Source organism: Taudactylus pleione, unplaced genomic scaffold, assembly GCF_031769625.1.
Source record: "Taudactylus pleione unplaced genomic scaffold, aTauple2 ptg000214l, whole genome shotgun sequence".
In the NCBI taxonomy this organism is placed as follows: Eukaryota; Metazoa; Chordata; class Amphibia; order Anura; family Myobatrachidae; genus Taudactylus; species Taudactylus pleione.
In genome coordinates, this window is record NW_028284616.1 from 8,918,103 (window position 1) to 8,941,452 (window position 23,350).

The window sequence follows — 23,350 nt, forward strand, 5'->3', positions numbered from 1 at the left end:
GAGAAGTCATGCTGTGAATTAAATCTGTTCTGGACTCCTGCCAAGTGGCTGAATCCATCTGGCCAGTGCAAACTGTTGGGGACTGTGGACCTGATTCAGACCCGTTCGCAAGCAGCTGCTTGCTCGTTCCTGGCCGATGTTATGCAATTGCACATGCGTATGCATCGCAGTGCGCGTGCGCAAACTAGTCCGAGCCATTGGGAAGCGCTCGCTTGCCTAGCAGAGACAGCCCAGTGGAATGAGTGACAGGAGAGGCCGTTTACGGGAGGTAACAGGGGCAGGGCAGTAGTAACGGGGGAGTGGAGATGCGAACGCAGGCATGCCTGATTGTTTCAACGCCATTTCAGAGGCGTGCTTAATTAACAAGCAGCGTCATAGTACACGTCACCTGGTTGAATTAGACACTGAAGTGCTCGCAGTGCTTGCGGTATTGTACAGTCAACCACATCTTGCAACCGGGTCTGAATCAGGCCCTGTGTTTGTTGTGGACCCGGGGTGGAAACAGGAGGACACCGGAACAGGTTTAAACTGAAAGGTGGGTTGTTTAATGTGAATGTTCATAAACATGAACAATAAGATAAACTAAAATCCAGTAATAAACAAACTGATATATGTGGCTAAAGGGAACTGTAGTGAATGAGAGTAAACGAATGTAAAGATCAGTGACAGAGATGAATCCAGATAGACTGTGAGAGTGAAGTGGATATCCTGTTTGCTGAATAGTGGCTGAAAGTGAAATCCGGAAATGCTGGGATGATTGCTGAAAGGGAAATCCGGAAATGCTGGGATGATGGCTGCACAGGAATAGGTTAAATGAGACAGGTTCAGGCAGGAGTGGGTTAACTGAGAAGACAGGTTCAGGAGTGGGTCTGGTGGAAGGTGCAGGGCTGATCTCAGTGGAGAGCAAGGCAAGGCAGAGCGGTGCAGGCTATGCAGGGAGCCAGAGAGCAAGCACCGGAGCACAAGTCTAGGTTTCAGGAGCGCAGATAACTCTCTCACAGCCATGCTAACACTTTGCACTGGCAACTACAGGGAGCTCCAAACACCCTTAAGTACCCAGTAGCGGAACGTGATAGGCCAGAGAGAGCAGGTGACCTACAGACGATTGGCCTGCTATGTCACATGGCCAAAGACAACATGGTGGCGCCCAGACACCTGTGATTCAGAGATGCCACTAGACTTACCCTTGCCAGGATGGCCCAATCCTGGCAGACCTCTGTGTACAGCCAATGCCAGTCTCCACACGCCAGCTCCCCCAACAGAAGGACCACGCCACAGCGCCCTCACCGGTAAGGACCTCAAACCTCCACGCCGCGAAACCCTGGTCGTGACAAGGAGGACCAGCGTGCATATGTACACATATACCAGAAAACAAGGAATCTAGGCGCACAGAGGCCCTGATTCACAGCCGGACGCCACCCACAGCTATAGAGAGCGGCCAAAATGATGGTCGCGATGGTCAAGCCCTGGAGTGCTTTTGGCTCTATCAGATCCAAAAGCACTCCCACTGACATCACTAGTGATGTCAGTGGGGCCGGCCCCAGACGAGTAGGCGTTCTCCTAGGAACGCCTCTGTCTGGGCAGCCACGCCCACCAAAGGGGGCATGCTGTCAATCACCATCGACAGCACGCCCCCTTTGGTGCGAGACCCGTAACGACGGCTTGGCCATCGTTATTCGGGTCTTGCGCATGCGCACTTAGGCAACATCGACCCGCTTGCCAGCGCTCGCGAGCGCGTCTGAATCAGGCCCAGAGAGTTGAAATCTCTCTCCAGACTCAAATGCGGCTGTATGAGGTAGTCAGCCTCATAAATATAAAGTGCAATTGAATAAAAAACAGACGCAGAGGCTGGAGGTAGCAACCGGCAAGAGGAAAAATACATAACATTTATTTATGTAAAAGTCACATTATTAGTGTCAACAATAGACATCCAGAAATACAATTAAAATAACAACCTTTGCAATGTATATGGTTAATACTAATAGTAGGACATGCAGCAAGTAGTGCGTATTCCCTAGGTGTGGCCGGATGTTAGGTAATCTCCTATCTCCAGAGATTCAGGGGTATGATCTTCATATCAAAGTCACTATTGTTTGCAAGGCTAATTAGCATATAATGTGATGTGAAATGTTCTTTCAAATAGGTAATATTACCTGCGGGCTCCTGTGCCTTGTTGTGAAGATTTTTGAGCAGGGACTAATGGAAATAGGCACCCTTTTGTGCCTGGATGTTGGTGCGCTCAGCCCGACCAATGGGGAGCGGCTAATTTAGGTACGTGGCCTATTTGTAATCCTGGGGTCCTTATGTAGCAGTGATCGGAACCCCGTTCAGTCTCTCTCGAAGCTCCAGCTGAATGTCTTGTGTAGAAAGGACTGAGATAGTAGTCAGTGACCTTAATGAAAGTCTCATCTCATGCTCCGTATGCCTCCAGACAGTGCGGTAGTGGGACTAATTCCGTTTCCCTGACCGGCTTCCAGACATGTCTGACTAGTTAGCAGGGATGGAAATATTCAGTGTCCAGAGGATATAGTTGGCCGGATAATGCCGGCGGGCAACCGGAGTTTCTTGATTGCAAATAGGTGTTGAAAAGAGCCGTGTCCACGGGAATTACTGCAGCATGGAATATCACCTACGTGTTTCAACGTTTCAAGGACATCTTTTTCAAGTGTAGGATACACAAGCATTATGCTATGTGTTAGTACTCAGTGCAGAAATGGCATTACCCTATTATTCACAACCTCATAATGGACGGGATGCACTATCATCAATTATGCTGTAAACCCCGAAAATGCAGTTTTTTGGGGGGTTTACCGCATTTCTCATATGCACCAAGCTTTCGAAAGCAAAGCCTATGGGCTTCTTTCGCAAAGTGCTGTGAAAGGGATGAAATGGGATCCCTCCCAGCACCCCCCACTGCACACACGTCATAAAATGCATGAGCAGAGGGACTTCTGGGTCATAAACACGAAAGTACTTCTATAAGCAGCGTGCATTGGCGGTTGCCCATCTGCAAGTTTATGGAAATGGCATACTTGCGCATGTGCGTCTGTGAACGCAGCCGCTTGCATTGACACGCCCATGACACTCCCATAGTACACACACTGAATGGCCCATGTTTGGGCATATCTAGCTATCTATCAGGAACGCCCATCACTTTTCTGATACCGTCTGAATCGATTGCAACAGCACCTTTGTGCATACACTGTGTAACCCATGCACAGTAGGGGTTTTCAGAACTTGCACAGTTGCAAATAATCGCTCAACTACGTGAACATCGGCATTGCATGCGTATTGCGTGCGGCTCAGAATCAGGCACTATATGTGTACTAAGACACAACTGAGGAAAAAGTACACAGCTAGGGATTCCTATGGGTCACACCAGACATCTAGCGCTAAAGGCACAAAATAGCAGGGGTATGAAGACACATCTATATGTTATACACACATGGGCGCTGAGAGCAGGGGGGGGGAGGCTACTGATTACCTGGGCATGTTGGAGGGGCCCGGGTCAGCTGCTGAGGTTTGCAAAGAGAGGATCATTGTAACAAACACTACACATACATACTTACCCACTCTCCAGGAGTATCTGTGAGACTCCTTAATCTCAAGGTGCTCTCCAAGTCTTCTGAGACCATAGCCCAGCCTCCTGGATGAATTACATAATCGCGACCCTGCCACCAGTGCACAAAGGCACAATTGCAGCATTGAGCTGCGAGGGAGTTCAGTGTGTCTTACCCCCACACTTCCCACCTCTACCACCTGGACTGTCAGCAGGTACAACTAAACACAGTTAAGAACTGTTCTCTTTGACCAACCAGTTCAGTCACATGGTTGCAGATTGTTGTAGAGGGACAGTTGACCAAGAATCTGCACAGCCCAGGACTTACTCGAGGAGTCGATGTGCGGCTGATGTTGCGCCAATGGTGGTGTATTCTCAAAACCCGATTGATCTGCATACAACACAGATAGGGAAAGTGGGTTTAGCAACATTTTCTCAGTCCGTCACACACTATGCCAAATGAGGAGTCTGTTAGCTGGCATTAGCATATTGTCACAAATACATTGCGAGCGCGAATGCAGTTCAGAATACAATAGAGAACAACTGTATTAGGCCCTTTATATAATGAATGAAAAATATCTCAGTCTCATCACTTGTCAAGTTAAAAGGTAGGTAACATACATAAAAAATGTCAGATATTTTACAGACAGAAATAGAGCATTGTTATAATTCTGGAGCTACGTGTAAAGCTGCTGCAGGCAAATAGCTGTGCTTTAGTGAATATAATGTATTTTTTGATACTTCCCAACATTCCCAGTTTTCATGCGACAATTTCAGAGGCCAACAATTTGGGGTCTTTCATAAAAGTGGCATGGTCTTGTGGCAAAAAGCAGGTCTATATAGATTAATCATATTGGATTAATCAGGGATGAAGCCTATTTTGTACAAATGTCCAGGTGTGTTGTGAGGTATGGTTTTGTGTTCCACATGTTTACTGTAATATTCAAGTTTGAGATATATAAATGTTACCTAGAAATATTTTAACGCCGGCATGTATGCGAAGGGTATCGAGATGCATCGCATACCAAATTCTATGCCCCATGCATCCCGCACAGTCTCTAATAAGCAAAACTCAGACTTAAACATAAGAGCTTTAATTATCAGCCAACAAAACGGTAAAATGACAAATGCCTAGCCCCTACTCAGGGCCCTACCTCACTTTTTTTCAACCCTCTTTAATACTTGAGAAGCTAATTCACCGAGCAGCCTTTCTTAAGAATCCACTACATCTTAGACTCTCTCAGGGTGCTTCTCAGGCCCTCTGCCAGACACAAGGTGGCTTCACTTCAACTTTTCTCTGAGCTGCTGGGCTGCCACATGCACTACATAGATAAAGGAAATTTCACAGCACTCCTGACATTCATAGTAAAGGAAATTAACTTATTCCCTTATAGCAGCATCATTTTGAGACCTATTCAGTCTTTTTCATTACACATACACTGTGTTGTAGAAATGTATGCTACGGCTGAACAGGAGTGCCATCTGATATTTTCTTTGTATAACTTTGTTGACTCTGGCACCAGACTGTTTTAAAGGAAGACTGATAATATTTCTTCTCTCTCTCTCTCTCTCTCTCTCTCTCTCTCTCTCTCTCTCTCTCTCTCTCTCTCTCTCTCTCTCTCTCTCTCTCTCATAATATATATATATATATATATATATAGTTTGACAGGGGCAGCATGCTTTCACAGGAGGTTAATGTGGAGCAGCAGGTTTGTGCAGAGATGGAGCAATAAACAGCATGGTAATGAGATCCAGTCCAGGCTTTCCTGGAGTCAATTGTAAGCCACCAAGCAAGGCTAATTAGCAGCACGTTATCTGTCTTTAAAGTTGTGTCAGTGCAAATCCACAATGATCCTGACGGTGACTTAGTCACCCAGGTTATAGGCCCGGGGGTGACTAATGTTAGGGATCCTGGACCTGAGGGTCCATTAAAAGAACTGTGTTGCTGTATGGAAGATTCTGAGTACCTGCTGTAACATCTTGCCTGTGAACACTGCACTGACCTGTATATCTGCCTGTGGTGAGAAAATAAACTTCTGTTGGATTTTAATCCGGTCTATGTGATTCTTGTCACAGTGGGGGCGATTTAATTCAATGTGAATTGAATAGCGCCGGGAGCGAGCTCCCGGAGCTATTCAATTCAGTGCGCTGTTTGGGCGGGCTAAGGATTTTTTCTCGCACTCCACTGGGGATGCAAGGAGAAATCCGACCAAAGTCTCAGTCGCGCAGCTGTTTTTCTGCTTAGTGCGGCGCTAACAGCCGTGCGCCCGGCACTTTGGTCAGAGAATGTCGGTTAAAGTGCACCCTTGTTAAGGCGCGGTAACCAGCATTCTCTGACCACAGAGCACACTGAATTGAATAGCTCCGAGAGCTCGCCGCCGGCGGTATTCAATTTGCGTTGAATTGAATCGCCCCCAATATATAAAACGGACACTGACCAAAAAATAAAGAAATTTTGTCCTGGTGCCAGAATGTAGAAGTATTAAATTCCAAGTAAAAGATGGCACTCAGGAACTTGCAATAAATATATGGGTTTATTGAATGCAAAAAGCAACTTTTCGGGGGCGTGTGCTCCTTTTTCAAGCTGAACATTGGCCTATATTTATTACTATGCATACTTTTAAAATACATTTTTGGTGTAAAGATTGAAGGAATAGTTAGAATTTTACAACCAAAAAAACAAAAACAGGAGAGGTGTAGAAATTACCAGTGAATGAATGCACAATGCCGGCAAATAAATGTCCAGTAAATGAATAATATGTCATCTATAGTGCCCACTCTAGGTCCAGCGCTGGGCAGTGCGCTGGACCTAGAGAAAGGGCATTCCGGCGGCTGCGCCAAAAAAGGGGGCATGGCCGTGAGAAAAGGGGGGGTGTCTTTAAGATGTGCCCCCCTCTTTACCACTCTTGGGGGCACTTACGGACATGCTGGGCTGCCCCCAAGCTCTCCATTTTCTGTGAATAGATATTGAGCATATGCGCCCGGCATCTAATCACTGGCGGTGATCGCTACATCATAGTGGCACCCACAGGTTGTTTAGCGAGGCACAGCTAAAAGTGGCAGGGCACATTCTGCCCTTTTGAAATTTGGCAGGACGTGGTGCCCCACTAAAACAGGCTAGCGGGAACACGCACACTGATAAAGGGTGTGTCAGTCTCTGTAGTCAGTCTCTCACTGCCTGAGGAACAGGTCAGAGTCCTGAGATACAGTGTGATTACTGAATGTAAGTTCTGTGCTAAAGACTTCTGCTTTGTGAGAGGTACATTAGCTCCTTTCACTCTGTGGGAGAAAATCATATTTTTTTTTTAGTTCGAGCCAGATAGTCCAGGTCTTACTTTTATGTTTTGTTTATTTTTGTGCTGCTAATAAAACTAGCTGCAGATACTTGTACCAAAGCCCTGTACTACTACTTGGCTGCTGCATGACAAGTGCAAATGTTTAACCCAGGAGATGGCACCCTTACCATGATCTTGCCACACATGGTGGATAATGCAAGCATTGCATAAATTGCAGCAATAAAAATGTATGTGTAAATTTAAAGTGACAGACACTCTTTTTTTTTTTTTTAAATACTTATATTGTGAACTTCTTGGTGGTGTCATCATTAGATGCACTGAGAAGCCAGATTCCGCTTCTCACTGGCACCAAGAGATAACATGGAGAACATACTTAAGGCCTTGCTACAGACTAGCTTGGTGCAGCAAGAAGCCAACAAGGCTCATTAGAAAGTCACCAGAATGCCTTTAAAAGATGTGTTGCAGCATTTAGCAGCCTTGTCTGGAAATGCTTCCATAGATGTCACAAATAGCTCCAGCTCCATACGAGCTATTCACTTTCTGCAAAAATGACAACGAGTGATGATGTTTAAGCTTATTTAACAACTTTTGAAGATGAAGTTGGCCTCAAAATCAGTGGGCAGTCCTTTTGGCACCCTTCCTTTCAGGGGAACTGCAAAAGGTATATTTTACTTGACCCTTACTGATGCCAAGGATGATGACAAACTAAAAACTTAAATTTTAACTCGTTTGGGTGTCACGATGTCTGTTTGAGTTCATAGCTGAGGATACCAAGTGAATAAACATCTCTGCTCTCAAAAGCATGACCTCATCTATCTCACCAAGAAAGGACTACAGCCAGAGGCTCTAACAGTGCCACAGATCGTGGAAAGAGCCACAGTGGTGATCTCCAGTGATTTCTGGTAAGACTGTACCAGACGAAATGGATGCTGATTGGTAGAATGAACTTACACATCCAGAGACTGTTGGCTTGGAACCTGGAGATTGGCTAGCTGTGCCAGAAAGGTTGCCTCCTCATAAAAGACTTGATAAAAGTATGATCAGATGTTTTAAATGTGACTTGGGCCATGTTGCTGCTAATACCCCTTTCACACCGCAAACCTGGGTCACACCCGGGATTGTGTACATGAGTCCATCCCAGCTGAGACCCCTTTCAGACTGGCGATCTAACCTGGGTTATTGCCGGGTCGATGATGTCACCGCCGTCACAGGTCGAGCCGGCGCTTTGAGACGAGATCAACTCCAAGCGCTGGCTCTTCCTATGCTGTGAATGGGTCACTAGCCGAAATGATCACCCTGAACCTGTATTCAACCCTGCTTGTTACCCTGGTTGAAATGCGGGGTTATTTCACCTGGGCCCTTTCACACTTATCATGCGGCTGTTGATTGGCTGTGAGCCGCGTGGCTGTTGATTGGCTGTGAGAAACGTGGCTGTCAATCACTGGCCGCTTACTCTAGAGCGGCCTCTGATTGGCTAACGGCCCGGCAAATGACGTTCCCAACGAGGTCTCCGTCATTTGCCGGGGAAGAGGCGTCTCAATCCATGCACAGTCAGAACACGGATGTACGTCAGATAAGGACTTTGTAGCATCATTATCATAAAGGCTTAGATGCGCATGCTGCAAAGGACGCAGCCAAATCATTATATCATCATTCAGTCCCGTTTTGATTCTGTGACTATATGACACTATTAAATTCATGTTTTTAATACATTCTATCCAGTGAAAGAAAATATTTTTCCTACTCTATAATAGACACTGATTTTTAAAGCAATCTCAACTGCACTTCTAACTGCTGTGTGTGGTTTTTTTAAATAGTCTACTTTAATATTCCTTTCTTCCGCCATCCAATGCAACAAAAAACATAGATACTACTGACTAAAGGGACTTAAGGGACTCTGGTGTAGGATAACAGCGCATACTGTATGGCAATATGACTTAATCGTCATGCCCCTGTAAGTGAATCCACCAACAAAGGGATGACATAGATTTAGGCTACATACACATGAGCATTGTTAATCCCATCTCACTTTTTTTGAGTGGTGAACAGAAGACAGATGGAACCTCATATATAGATTATTAATCTCTATAAAGAGACACGTGCAGGCAGCTGTACCATTATAGAATACTAAAGAAGCACAGACAGGGGAAAGTAGAGTGTGTTCTAGTATGCCTCAATCCTTTTCTGTCATCTGACCTATGGCAAGATAGGAATGTGCCCTGTACCAGCATCTTTCCTTAGGTATTAATGATGTCTACGTTCGTTTCCATCTTTCTGATTCATTCAGTGGGGGAGGGGCATATAAATAACTTGTATAGCTGCCTCCCTGCATCAGTGGAGAGTGAGGGAGATGTGCTGATCTACAGTAGCACACAGTGGCCAGGAAGGTGAAGCACCAGTGGTCTCTGTAGGTCTTGCTATTCTCCTGGTTCCTATATATCACTGCGAAGATAGCACTGTGGAGAAGGAGGGACCAAGAGCTCACCGGATGACCATGGCCCATTGCTGATTTCTGTCCGAACAGATCTTTGTCGTCTGCCGCTATATTCAGCTGGAGTACCCTCTGATGGTTCATCTTTTTAATCTGTCCTGGTCCTTCAGGATTGCAAGTTTTAACTGGAGCCGGTGTTTGACATGTTTCAGGTGTGCATAGTCAGCACATACTGTGGTGGCTGAGAGGGAATGGAGTGATCTTCGTGAGGAGTCGGTTGTAGCGTAAAAGGGGATGAAACATCAGAAGGACTTTTTTTTATAAAGAAACTGCTACGGGATCTACAGAACGCTGTAAGTTGGGTATGCACTTCTTTGATCACCATTTATAACTTTGGGTGAGGTGAGGGAGACTAATCAGCCGCAATATTGCAACATTGAGTATCAAAACTGAAAGAAACCTTTATAAGAGGAATAAGCGACAACACCACGTGAGTGGGATACACCACTTGGGATATACTTTCCGAGGGAGGAGGGATAAGTAGCCACTGTGTTGAGGAGTTACAAGAAGCCGTTATATAAGTTAGAGGCTTTACTACTATGTGAGTACGCCACTCTTAATACACCTACCAAGGGTAGAAAAATAAGATCTTCTGTATCAGGATTCTCCGGGGGGAAGCTATTTACGTCAGACAGGCCAAACAACATACTACACACTGTTTTTGTTTTTGTATTCTTTTTCGGGCCTATATTGGAAGAACAACATAATACTCTAACAACAATAAACAAAGAAGAAAACAGGAAAATAAACCTTTATGGGTGGAACACATACCACAGATATGTGAGTATGGTGCGAAATATTTTCACACTTAGATACAGAAAAAGACCATCAAAATAGGAACTTTAATAAGAACATACTACACCATTGTGTCTTCTCTCTTTATCCCCCTTCTATTGTGTATCTGGGGGATTGGACGTAAATCACCAATAAGAACAAGACATTAAAACATCATGACCAGGAATTTGTCTATTTATCCTAAAAAGTATTCAGACAGACCTCCAACTTCTTGTATGTTTATATGAGCGCATGTGAAGACTGTGTTTCTGTTCTATGTGTGGCTATTTGGTTCATGTAGGGTGGGTGTCCTACTTATAACTCAGTCTAGCGTGCAGCACATAGTGTGCGCATTGATGCTTCCATCTATTTTTTGATGTGCATCCCCCATAGAAACCTACGGGGAGGCGGCTGCCAGTGGCAATGGAGGGATCACAGCAGGTATCGGAGATACCTGCTGCGGTCCCTCCTTCATACATACGAGGGATACTTTGGATTTGAGGTAAACCCCCGAAAACACCCGATTTTACCTCAAATACACTTTGATAAATGGGCCCCTCTGTGGTGTCCTAGATGAGATAGTGGTTTGGGGCCCCCTCCTCTTCCAGCTGGTCCTTGTCAAAATGCCTTTCCCATTGCAATCCCCAGGGATGCACATGGTCAGCGGCAATACTGAGGTTGGCTGTCGTATTTAAACAATGATCAGTTGGTAAACAGAAGCTATGTCCTAGTATCTTAACAAAAACTGCACCTTCCCATTATTTCTGCAGGCCACATCTGGCATACCCAGCTGATAAAACACACAAGGAGCATGTATTAGATAAGGGGGAGGGACAGTCAAACAACGATTGTGTGAACAACCTGGAAGCATGTGACTGATAGAGGAGTAATGTACCTATTACATTTGCTTGTGCCAGGTAACCTCAGGCAATAAATAATCCTGATAAAAGGATACATTTTAACCCTGCGTGAGTCAATAAATGAACATTTAAGTTAGATATATATATATATATATATATATATATATATATATATATTTATATATATAGTCTCAAAAGTTTGCTAGATTATTATGCTTATGTTAATTTAGGAGTCTTTTGCCTATCAATATGTATGTGTACATTATTGAAGCTAATCTGGTACACAGGGCTGAATGTAACACAGATGCTTAGGCTATGTACAAATTAGCATTAACGTTCTGCTGTTGTAGAGTAAGTTCAGTGCATGCAAAAAGAATATACACATTATTATACTAAAGTAGACCATCCATATTTGCAGTTTTACATGCATTTGCCTTGTGTAGTACTACAGGGGATTTCAGTACACAGTTGAAAATGTACATTTATTTCAATGGGGGTGTTGTATGTGAGAAGTGTTTCCTTATTAGATAACAAGTTAGTGAAATGCATATTTATAAAATGCTGATTACACACCTTTGTAGAAGCATGTTACATGTTTACATAAATGCTACTGTATGTGATTTATATGTGGATTTTTGCTTGCAATTGAATACATCTTAAAAAAAGGTATTGCAAATCTTGTGCAGCGTTAGTGAGGCCCATGTCAGCACTGCATAGACAAGAAGCAAAGACATTTTTTAAGTTAGCTTTTACCAGTGGTCTTATTACTGGCCATCTGAGCAAAATAATTTTATAGCATTAGATAATATGTTACCGTTATATATAAATAAAGCATAATATTAATCCTAATCATAGTAATAATACAATATATGAATGTTATTTGTTGCACTCTGTAATTTGAATAGCAGTAATACATCTGGTAGTGACCATACTTTTATAGTTCTTGTTGCCAGATGAAGAAGATTTATGATGTACAGTTGAAAAATTAAAGCCGGTTCCTGATTGGATGTACACTGATTTAATCAGGAGCTGGCTGCCATTGTTAACCAGTGTATAAGATTTGTTCTTCCTCTGTCTGCCACTCAGTGATGTTTACCAAAGCTGACCGGCACATATCCTTGAATAAGCTTAAGTACTGGAAACCTGCTGCTGACTGAACAAACAGCAGGATTCCTATGAGATGTTGGATAAGAAAATCTAACAACTTATTTTTAAGATGGTGAACCCATTTAATATTAAGTAATAATGACTCTGCTTGTTTTGCAGGTAGCACAATCCACCTCCTGTACCCGTTTGTTTTCTTCCATTTCTCGGACAACAATAAGAATGTGGCTGCTGGAGAGGATCCGAGGCACAGTAGACCACAGCGGTGGTCGACAGACAGGAGAATCTGGGGACAAACAGTCTAAGGGTGGATCTTACAGCAATGTTCTGACTCCGGACAAGATACCTGATTTTTTCATCCCCCCAAAACTTAGTAGTATCCCAGCTGAAGGTGGAGGAGCAGAAGGGGCTTCAGCAGAAGGAGTACAATCCAAACCAAACATAGGCACCTCTGCTTCTGAGCAAAACTTGTCAGGCCGGCGTCCTCAGCGCAGCCCCCGTCTACCAACCAAAGCTGCTTCAGAGAGCCGGAACCTAGTGAAAGCTGCAAACCGTCACATCATTCAGATTGAAAGTGCTGATGAGTGGGCTTCAGAAGAAGACTTGGGTACTAATGCAGATCCACAATCTCAGAATGCCATGTCTCTTCCATATGTACCGAAAGCTCAAACATCATATGGGTTTGTGACGCTGATGGAGAGTCCACATACCAGGCGGAAGGAATCTCTCTTTCACAGTGAACAGGGGTCTCTTTCCCCATGTCCATCACAATCCAGTTCTCCCAGTTCTCAGAGACGGAGCGGGACAGAAGGAGGAGGATCACAGCTTAACCCTTCTGACTTTGGAATGTCCTTGATGAATCCCTACCGGTATTTCAGTGGTGGTGAAAGTGATACCTGCTCTTCAGCTGAATCCTCACCATTCAGCTCACCATTACTTTCCCGCTCAGTCTCCCTGCTGAAGATCTTCACTCCAGATACACAATCAAAGCTCATCAAGCTCAAACACTCAGTTGCTCGAAACAGTTCACTATCCACAGATGAGTGCAGTTCTGCAGACACTAGTCCCAGCATGCCCAGAAGAAGGGTACGGGGTGCCAAGGGAGCTGGCATTGGTTCTGGACAACAAGGAATGCATAATATAGGCCTTCTACAGAAAGAGCACACTGTGGGTCTCAGTAAAGGAGGCAGTATGAGGTTAGCAGCAGAGTATGATGCATCAAATGCCCGTCTCAGAGTACGATTAATTGCAGCAGAGCACCTCTTTGACAAAATCTGTGACTTAAAGGGGGTGAACTGCTGTGTAGTCCTCTACCTGAATCCTGGTAAGGTTCACCGTCAGAGAAGCACCATTATTAAGAATAGCCGAAATCCAGTCTTCAATGAGGATTTTTTTTTTGATGGCTTGGTGGCTGGAAGCGCTAAAAAGATGTCACTTAAAGTGAAGGTGCTCAACAAAGGGAGCAGCCTAAAAAGAGACACACTTCTTGGAGAGAAGGAGATCCCGCTGACTGCACTTTTACCCTTGCTTTGAGAATGAAGTAACTATGATGGAGTGAGTGGAGTGTGAGAGAGGGCCGACTGTGCTCTGCAGTGAAGGGTGCCTTCACTTATGGTAATTAGAAACTACAGAGCCAGATGTGACATCCTTTACATGAGTCCTGCTAGAGTAAACTGCAGGCAAAAGTACTTCCATAGCTCTAAAGAAAAGCTCTCATTCAGAAGCTGCAGTGTTGATCTTCCAGAGCAATAGTGATCTGAAGTGCATTGCACATTTAGAGGTGATGAACAGCAGATTATTGCAATTGTAAACTGGACCTACAACATTTTCACATTTTGATGATTCATGGGGAAATGTACCAGACCAGTTGCAAATATCTGCAGAGTATTACTACACAAACCATGTATAAATGTGCATGCAGAGCATGTCACCTCTACTCAGAGTCCCATAAAGCAGGAGCCTTCAGAGATCAATTTGTGCAAAGCAAATGTGGGTAATCTGCAGAGCATCTCTCAGAAAAAAAGAGAGTGACCTGGCAACCCTAACAAGAGAGGACATCTACCAGTCTCTTAGAACTGGACACATATGAACGACACATTGTGCATGGCTGCATTCGTTTATATACATGCATGTATGTATAATTACAATGACAAGAATGGAGTATGCTTATCCCATATGTGTCTAATTTTAAGTGGCTAGCCTTGTAACATCACATATATATAATATTAATAACTGTTATATTTCCTCTCTTAGTGGTAGCTAACATGCAGTATCAGAAACTCCAAGGCAACAACAGCCAGACAGAGCCTGACAATTACCTGGCACCATGCCACAAACCATCGAGCAGGACATCACTCCAATGCCAGCCTTACTGTATGACCCCTTCCTACACCAAAAAGGCAATTCTCTGGCTACAGACTAGATTAGTCATTAGTTTGTTGCAGGATAATATGGTATTAAAAGATAACAATCCTGTGGTACAAATGAAAGATACTTCCAATGATTTTCCATTGATGTTCTTGTCTGCACCTGAATGGACAGGAAACCCAACTGTACTATCTGCCTTCTAGAAATTGATCCCACTTGTCACGTACAATCTACAACATCTCTTACATCCCTGTAAATGTCAGACACTCCCTCACAGAGAATGTTGTAATCCACTTTATGTTTTATGAGTACTTTCTATTTCACACCTACAAAAGTGCAGTGTGAGTATTTACAATTGACACAGGCTCATTGTGCAGATGGTATAATCACAAGGTCAGAAATTCCTATATGGGGAAACGTGTGAAATCAGACTCATTATGAGATTAACCCTTACCGCACCACAGCAACCAACTTAGGGCTCGATTCAGACCCACTCGCTAGATGCGTTCGCACGCATCCCGCGTATGCAAATCCCTCGACCGCACGGCAAGGCATTGGTACGCCCACTATGTCTTAGTGTGCGATCGTGGTGTGTATTTAGACGCCCACTAGCCTGTATTAAGACGCCCACTAATGCACGTCATCTCCAGGAATGTGTACGTAACTTTCTGTACCATCGAGTACCATCTGATGCATATGCAGCACTTGTAGTTGACAAGTTACTGCAAGCACTGCGAGCGCTTCAGTGTAAAATTCAGCCAAGTGACATGTACTATGGCGCCGCATCTTAATTATGCATGCCTCTGATACGGTGTTAAGACGCTCAGGCACGCCTGCGTTCACACCACCACTCCCCCCGTTTCCAGCGACCAAGCCCTGTCACCACCCATAAACGGCTTCTCCTGTCACTCATTCTGGCGAGGTGGCTATGCTCAGCGAGTGAGCAATTCGCGATCGCGTGGACTGATTCACGCATGCGCAGAATGCAAACATCGGCTGGCTGCCTGCGAACGCATCCTAGCAAGCTAATCTGAATCGGGCCCTTAGTTCATTATAAACTAACATACACATTATTAAATCCCTGCCTGAACACAAGTGAGTCAATACTTGATAAATAACATGGATATAAACTGGGGGTTATTTACAAACATGGCAAAATGACCTAAAGATGTTCCTACATTATGCTCCTATACATGAGTTGTGCCTGTCTTTACAGTCCTGTACTAATTATTGTGTCATAATGACTTGGGGCAGTAGAACATGTTTACCCCATGGATGGAATATGACGTTCTGTGCACAGCCATGGTAATGTTTCTCATGTTTCCAAGATTTCATTTTTGATCGTACTCTTTTGGATTAAGGAGAGAAAACAAACTAACACAAAACACATAATGAAAATATTTTACAATTCAATACAGTGCTGTTCCCTTGATATCTTGAATTATAGATTACATAAATATTGGTCAACATAGACATATTTTAAGGAAATATAAATGCAAGTTATTTTGCAGTTTATGTCAGGCACTACTTCGAGGCGAGAATTGTCATTTTACAGAAAAGCACATCTAAGCCACATAAGTAAAATCTGCAGAATTCTACATTAGGTGTCTGCTCATGCAGCACATGAAATATAAATGGATAGACAAATATTTTATTTCTGTGTTATCAGTAGTGTAACACAATAAAGGTAATCGTTCATTGCAGTTTATTCTTGTTATTCATTTGTCTGTCAATTTTCAGGCTGTTTGCACATAGTACAGTGCCATATTTCCCCTGTCTGCAACTTTTTGCACTTTTTTTTCCCAGTGGAATCTTACTTCACATGTCCTAGGGGCCTATTCATCAACACTAAAATAACGTTTTTAAGGACATTTTCCTTAAATAACGTTATTTTGGTATTCATATAGCCACTTAGCACAGGAGATATCACAGACATCTCCTTCCTAAGTTCCCCTGCGTTAATTTCCACACTCCCCATACATTAGTATGGGGATGTGGAATTTGTGGTATTCATCAAATTCCGAAAATTATCAATTTTCGGAATTTGATGCAGTTACTATTCGCCACTGTGAGGTGGCGAATAGCAGGTGAAACTTACCTGTATCCGCGTGTGCAGGTCCCCCGACGAGTCCCTCCGGCGCTCTGCTCCGTCCTCAGGCTCCGGAGGCTGGTCTTACATGTGTGCTCCCCAGCAGAGCACAAGAAAGTTTAGAAAAAGAAAAATGTTTTTATTTTTTTCTTCTAATCTGTCATGTGGTCTGCTGGGAAACCACATGACAGACCAGCAGGACGGAGCCGGAGGCTGCTGCTCGGACAGGTAAGTCGGGGGGGGAGGTGAGCGGAGGGGGGTGGGAGGGGGTCGGGGGGGGTACACAAACTTAACGCATCTGTAGGAAGTGCTGCGCATGCGCTGGTTTTACAGATGTAACAGCGCATGCGCAGCACTGTTTCCAGATGCGATAAGGTAGTGTAGGCAGGGAAAAGTATCTATTTCCCGAAAAGCTGTCATCACAAAAATGACAGCTTTTCCGAATAGATACTTATGGAGAGGTGGAATGATGAATTCCACCTATAATTAGCTAGAACTCCATGAGAGTTCTAAAGCTAATTATCTCCTGAGAATTTTTAAGTTTAATGAATAGGCCCCCTAATTAGTCTCTTACCAAATTTGGTGACATTCTGATTGTTAGATCAAGCTACAGATGGCTTTGAATAGGGGAAGTATAATTATGGCCACCCTGGTTATATATAGTGCCCTAAAATAGTTACCTGTGCGTTTCTTCAGACCCCTAGGGGTAAATTTACTAAGATGGGAGTTCTATTTAAGAAGTGATATTGCCCATAGCAACCAATCAGATTCTACTTCTCATTTATCTAGCACCTTCTAGAAGATAATACCGGAATCTGATTAGTTGCTATGAGCAACATGACTTCTTAATAGAACTCCCATCTTAGTAAATATACCCCCTATACTCTGTTCATAATAAGTATCATTTGTTACCTACAGTAACATTAAGATATGTAAAATTGAATTTCAAAAGCAGACTGAAGCTGGGTGCACACTTAACAATGTGTGTACCCAGCAATGTGACAGACGACCACACCAATGACGGGCCGGCATATCGGGCGGCCGGTACACATTACACGATCAGGTGCCCGACCACCTGATATGTATGCACCAGCCACATACTGCTGCATGGGATCGTCGGTTGCATTGTCAGACTGAGCTGCATGTAGTGCCGACCTGACGATGCGACTGACAACCAAACGGGAGCATGCTTGATCGTAAGTAGTGCGTACACACTGGCTGATGTTGACAATGTGTTGGCCTGATCCACTGGATCGGAGAACATATTGGGGTCTATTTACTAAGCCTTGGATGGAGATAAAGTGGACAGAGATAAAGTACCAGCCAATCAGCTCCTAACTCTCAGTGACATGGCAGTTAGGACCTTATTTTCTCCGTTCACTTTATCTTCATCCAAGGCTTAGTAAATAGACCCCTAAGTCTACATATCGACTAATGTGTACCCAGCTTTAGCACCACTGAAACTGAAAAATTGTCTTGAAAACTAGAATTGAAGTAAAAATAATAATCTGGTTTCATAAAGGACGTGAAAATAGTACATTTATTATTTATGAAGGCAATACTAAAGAAGAAATCTTTTGAATATGTTTATTTTTGTTAACAAATCATTCACTAGTAAATTTGCTGTTTGATTAATTTGTGCATGTTCCTTTATGGGAACGATTGTAATGTGTTTTGAAAACTGTTCTGTGAGAGGTGGCAGTATGCCATAGGGCTGTCACTTCTGATAATTGGTCATTCTCTTCAGAAATTGATAGTTACAGAGAGCCTTGTAGTCTGCAGTGAAAATATGCTGTGAAATACTTTGTAATGACTATGGCAGTTACACAGAAAATGTTGTATTCAGGAGGTGTCAGCTGCAACAGTCACTCTTGTAAATACAGATGAGCAAGTTGCTTCAGTCCCTTCAATGTTTCCAATAAATATTGCTCCTTTGTGCAGCCCAATCATTGTCATTGGCCATCTCATTGTCTGGCAAGCATTTTGCATTAATTATAATGTTATAAATTGTCTGGTTCTATCTAGCAGCCAGTGAGATATTAGTTCTCAACTTCTAAATTGCACTAAAAAAATGACAGATTGTTATTGGTTCTTCTGAGTTGCATCAGATCAGTGCACATCGCACTACAAATAAGCCCCTTTCAGTCTTTTTATGGAAATCGAGATGATGGAGGGGGTGTGGATATGGTAATAACAGAAGAGGCATTTAGGCAGTAAAAATACTGCTGTTATGCTTGTTATATAGGCACAGGGAATCTTTTTTATTATTGTTTAATCATAAAGTGCTAGATAGAGCAGGAGGTGTATCATACCTTCTAAAGAGGTCATATGGAGAGGTTGCCCCACAGCAACCAATCAGTTTCAAGTTATTATTTTATAGAATGTTCTAGATAATGATAGGTAGAAGCTGATTGATTGCCTTGGATAATTTATCCACATCCTATTTAGGAGGTTTGATAGTGCTTAATAAGGAAATTAGACTTTTAATGTATATGCTAATTAGTAGCTTTGACTATTTATTTAAGGAGCATAATGTTTAGGCAATATCTAAAAAATGGTATTCATACAAAACAAGTATATACTGATGGATAATTAAAATTCTATTAATTAAAAAAAACAGACATTGAATTACCTTCATTAAGACATTTAGGTTTATAAGAGCACTTGGTATATTCTAATAATACAAAGTACATTTACAGTGATGTTAATAAACAGCAATTTTAATATTGACTCACTTTTGTTACAGCAGGAATTGTCCAAGTCTATTAGGGATTTATACACGCCCAAGTCTATTAGGGATTTATACACGCCCAAGTCTATTAGGGATTTATACACGCCCAAGTCTATTAGGGATTTATACACGCCCAAGTCTATTAGGGATTTATACACGCCCAAGTCTTTTAGGGATTTATACACATGTATATCTTGTAGACATATATAACTCTGTAACTTACCTCCATTGCATCACTTCATTCCTCCTTGCAGCCTAGCCAAAGTCTGTCCTATAATACCCTGAAATTGCACTCCTTCCACCTCTTCCTGTTACTTGCCAGTGAATCTCTGCACTTATTATCGCAGCCCATTTAACTGGGTTCCACGTGTTGCTGAAAGTTCTTATTGTCAGTTGGCTTAAGTAACCGTTATCTTAGCAATACTATCCACCATTCATGACATACAGTATATGTATTTGTAAATATGAATTATTTTATGCATGAATATTTAACTATTTGCATGACTGTTTCTGGGGTTAGATTTTCTTGTTTAGTAATATTTTGTTTTAGGATATTTTTTTAGCAGATCTTCAAAATTACCAGTTAACTGCATACAATATGTTTACCCCTGCAATACTAGGGCTGAGTGTATACTTCATCTGTACATGAAACCTATAAGTGGAATTATTACATTTATTGTTTTGTATCTTTTATAGGCTCTATCTAACCAAACACATATTTTAATAGTGGACTCCACCCAAAATGTATCAGAATGTCAGGTACTGATGCTCGGGTACTCTGCCAGCACAGAAATACATATCTCCAGTGCCTTTTTAGTGATGGCAGGTGAACACTGAGATCTAGGGATGGCCATCGACGATCGATGTTTTAACAATCATTGATTATTTGCCATCGATGGTCAATTGTTTTGCCATCAACGGCAGAGGTCAGATGGTTTTCCACCATTGATGACTGTGAAGCAGCAATGTACTTTCTACTTCTTTTCCTTTGGTGCAGGGAACCACCCTTTCAGTGATTGGCCTCACCCTTCTGTTCACCACAGAAGGACTGTCCATTGATGGGTGCAAACCATTGATGGTTCCCAGCGGAGAACCCACCTATGACTATTCCTACTGTACGTCAGACTTACAGTAGCTTGTAATTTATCCAAAGCTCTGTTTTGTTTGTGCTCTCCCACATTATAAGACCATCCATGTCAGAAATTGGAATGATGAAATTCTGCTAACAGTGGCAGGGGAATGAATCATGAACACACCAGGGAGAAAGAATATCCTAGATGGCAATAGCCATTAATGTTAGACCCCTGACATTCTGATATTTAAACAGAGTTAGAGGTCGACTGTTAAAACATGTTTTGGAAGACTTCTGTTTTAAGGCTTCGTTAGCTGTATAGCATTTATTTCAGACCTCAAGGGAGATAACAGCTTAAGGAGCAGACCCAATGATTCAAACATATTGAAACTACATGCTGCATTGGTGGTCCCAGTTCTGCCCAAGTGCCGATGTGCTGACCTCCATACATGTTCAGAGGAGCAGAGTGGAGACCTCTGAGCAGATAGACACACATCTGGGCATCACAGCAGGCGCATAAGCTGCTCCAATGGAAGTAGGAAATCCATTTCCTGGATCCCGGACCACTTTGGGCGCCCAAATTCCCTGGGTTTCTTGGCACCAAATCCTGTGTATTACCAGGATTATCGCGGTCACTGAGACAGCCACTCACAGTGACTGTCTAAAGTCTCAGTGACCACTTCCACGAGCGCCACGGTTCCCAATGCAGAATGCTTGACTCACGCTGCCCTGCTGTCACTGTTACTCATTGAAGGAGCAGGGACAGATTTCAGCTAGTGGGAAAGGAGTGAGTTACATGCTTAGAAGTGTATAAAGCATGCTACTTCCCCCTGTGTCTTCATAACTGGCTAGATACAAAGAGAGAGAGAGAGATACAGAGGGAGAGACTGTCACTGGAGTCTGCAGCAGGGAGAGGAGAGAGAGAGTGGGTATCCTGGGGACAGTCTGTTGTATTTGTTTTTCTTGCTGTTGCAGGCTTGCAGCATCACTTTCAATAGAAGGACTCATCAGAACAGGAGTTGTAAAAATAAAAATCACAATGAATAGGGACTGAGGCAGCCTTTGTATTAAATCTGTGGTGCACTGCCTAAGTGACAAATTAAAAAAAAATATAAAAAAATAAGAGATGGTATTATACTTACGTAACTACAGCCTGTATATAATATATTAAAGGGTGTGTAGAAAAAAATAAGATACACAAACTTTTTTTCTTGCGGACTGCACCTCATTGAGGAATTTTATTTGTGGACTTGGGGCCTGATTCAGACCCGCTTGTAAGGGCCGGCTGCTCGTAGGCAATGTGGGTATTTTTTTTTCTCCTGCCGCTCGCAAAGCTTGTGCAAGCGGCAAGGAGACCGTCACGATAATCACGACCATCGTCCTTGCGACGAGACCCTGTGGTAGGGTCTCGGCTACTGCAAGGCCGAGTGGACTTCCTGCTCTAATAGAGCAGAAAGTCCACTACTGACATCAGTTGTGATGTCAGCAGGTCCTCCCTCAAACGCCAGGCATTCCTAAGGAAATGCCTGCGTTTGGCCAACAACCCCCCCTACCCGCCTACAGAATGGGGCTAGCTGTCACTCTCCATCAACAGCTGCCCCGTCTTGTTGCGAGCCCCATAGCAACTGAACTTCAGTCGCTCACGCATGTTCACGCCGGATGCGGCGCATGCGCAGATCACAAACATTGAGCCACTTGCGAGCGCTGTGTGCTGGCGAGCGGGTCTCTGAATCAGGCCCTTGGTGTGCTGTTGTCTGGTGGTGCTTAAAAGCAGCTAATTTCTATTAAAAATAAGACACCGCTTCTTTGGTATCATAGTAATACCATTCATATACCTACAGTAATAATAACAACAATGGTGTGTGGATAAAATTTAAAACACAAACTTTTTTCTTGCGGACTGCACGTCAAAGTGCAGCAGTACCATTGTGAAATTTTATTTGTGGATTTGGAGCACTGTTGTCTGTTGAATAATAGCAGCAAATTGATATTAAAAATAGGACTTAAACTGCCCCTGGTTCCATACTTACTGTCTAATTTAAATAAACATGCAATTTTTTTTTGCATTTCAAATTGCCAGTTTGGAATTTTATATTATGGCAACAGCAAAAAATCCCAACTATGTATGTCATTCATAAAAAATGTGTGAGATGTCTGGTTTTATTTTTTTACAGCAATTGATAATCAAACAGCAAAATGCAAAACTTGAAGTGCTATTTTAAAAACCTTGGGTGGTTCTACAAAAGGTTTGCAAGCACATTTAACTGCCTAACATAAAATAAAAGTGTGAACAAAAAAGACTATGGTCATAACAAGTTCAAGTGAAATGAATATTGACGAAGGTCTACCTATGACACAAAAAAATTCTATTACTTTGGCACTTCACAAAATACATTACTAGATGCAACTTTTGTGTGAATGACAGCTTTAAATGGACTGGCGTTCATCTTTATTTTCTACATCACAATTTAAGGCAGTTATTGATTGCTAAATGTTAATTCACCTTCCACGCTCACTGCCATATGAAATAGAGTTGGGAATTCTTCCCTGAAAATTAATTAAAAAGTAATCCAGGAAATGTCATTTTAAAAAGGTAGGGGGAGGGGGTTCTACTGCATTTGATGAATGGGCCTCTACTGCTAATAAGAGATATATGAATATTATCTTACATGGCTAAAACAAATTCATAGTTTGGGTATGGTCAGAGTCCATGGATCGATGACTGCAGAAAATTTTAAAAACACATTTAAATGAGATTAATATGATGCTTGAAAATGACATAGTCGCGATCATCACAGATGGTCCAAGTCTTATGGTACAACTTGGAAAATCTGTAGCTGTTGAACACCAGTTGGGTCTAGTGCATGGCTGTCACCTTGCAGTATGTGATATTATCTACAGAAAGGGCCCTACTGAACATTCACAGTCTACAAAGTCCTCTTCATTCATAACAATGGCTAATCCTTCCTCCTCTTGTATAGACAATGTCAAAGATGATGATGATGAT

At 42.8% G+C, this 23,350-nt stretch overlaps 1 protein-coding gene across 1 annotated transcript in view; it reads left to right on the top strand.

Moving 5' to 3' along the window:
- Positions 1-14,116, top strand: part of C2CD4C (C2 calcium dependent domain containing 4C) — a 31,506-nt gene extending 17,390 nt beyond the window's left edge. Inside the window, exon 2 of the mRNA XM_088478531.1 lies at positions 12,247-14,116. Within this exon, the coding sequence (XP_088334657.1) occupies positions 12,307-13,617 (1,311 nt within the window). The 5' untranslated portion in view covers positions 12,247-12,306 and the 3' untranslated portion in view covers positions 13,618-14,116. The remainder of the gene's footprint in view (positions 1-12,246) is intronic.
- The last annotated feature ends 9,234 nt before the right edge of the window (positions 14,117-23,350 follow it).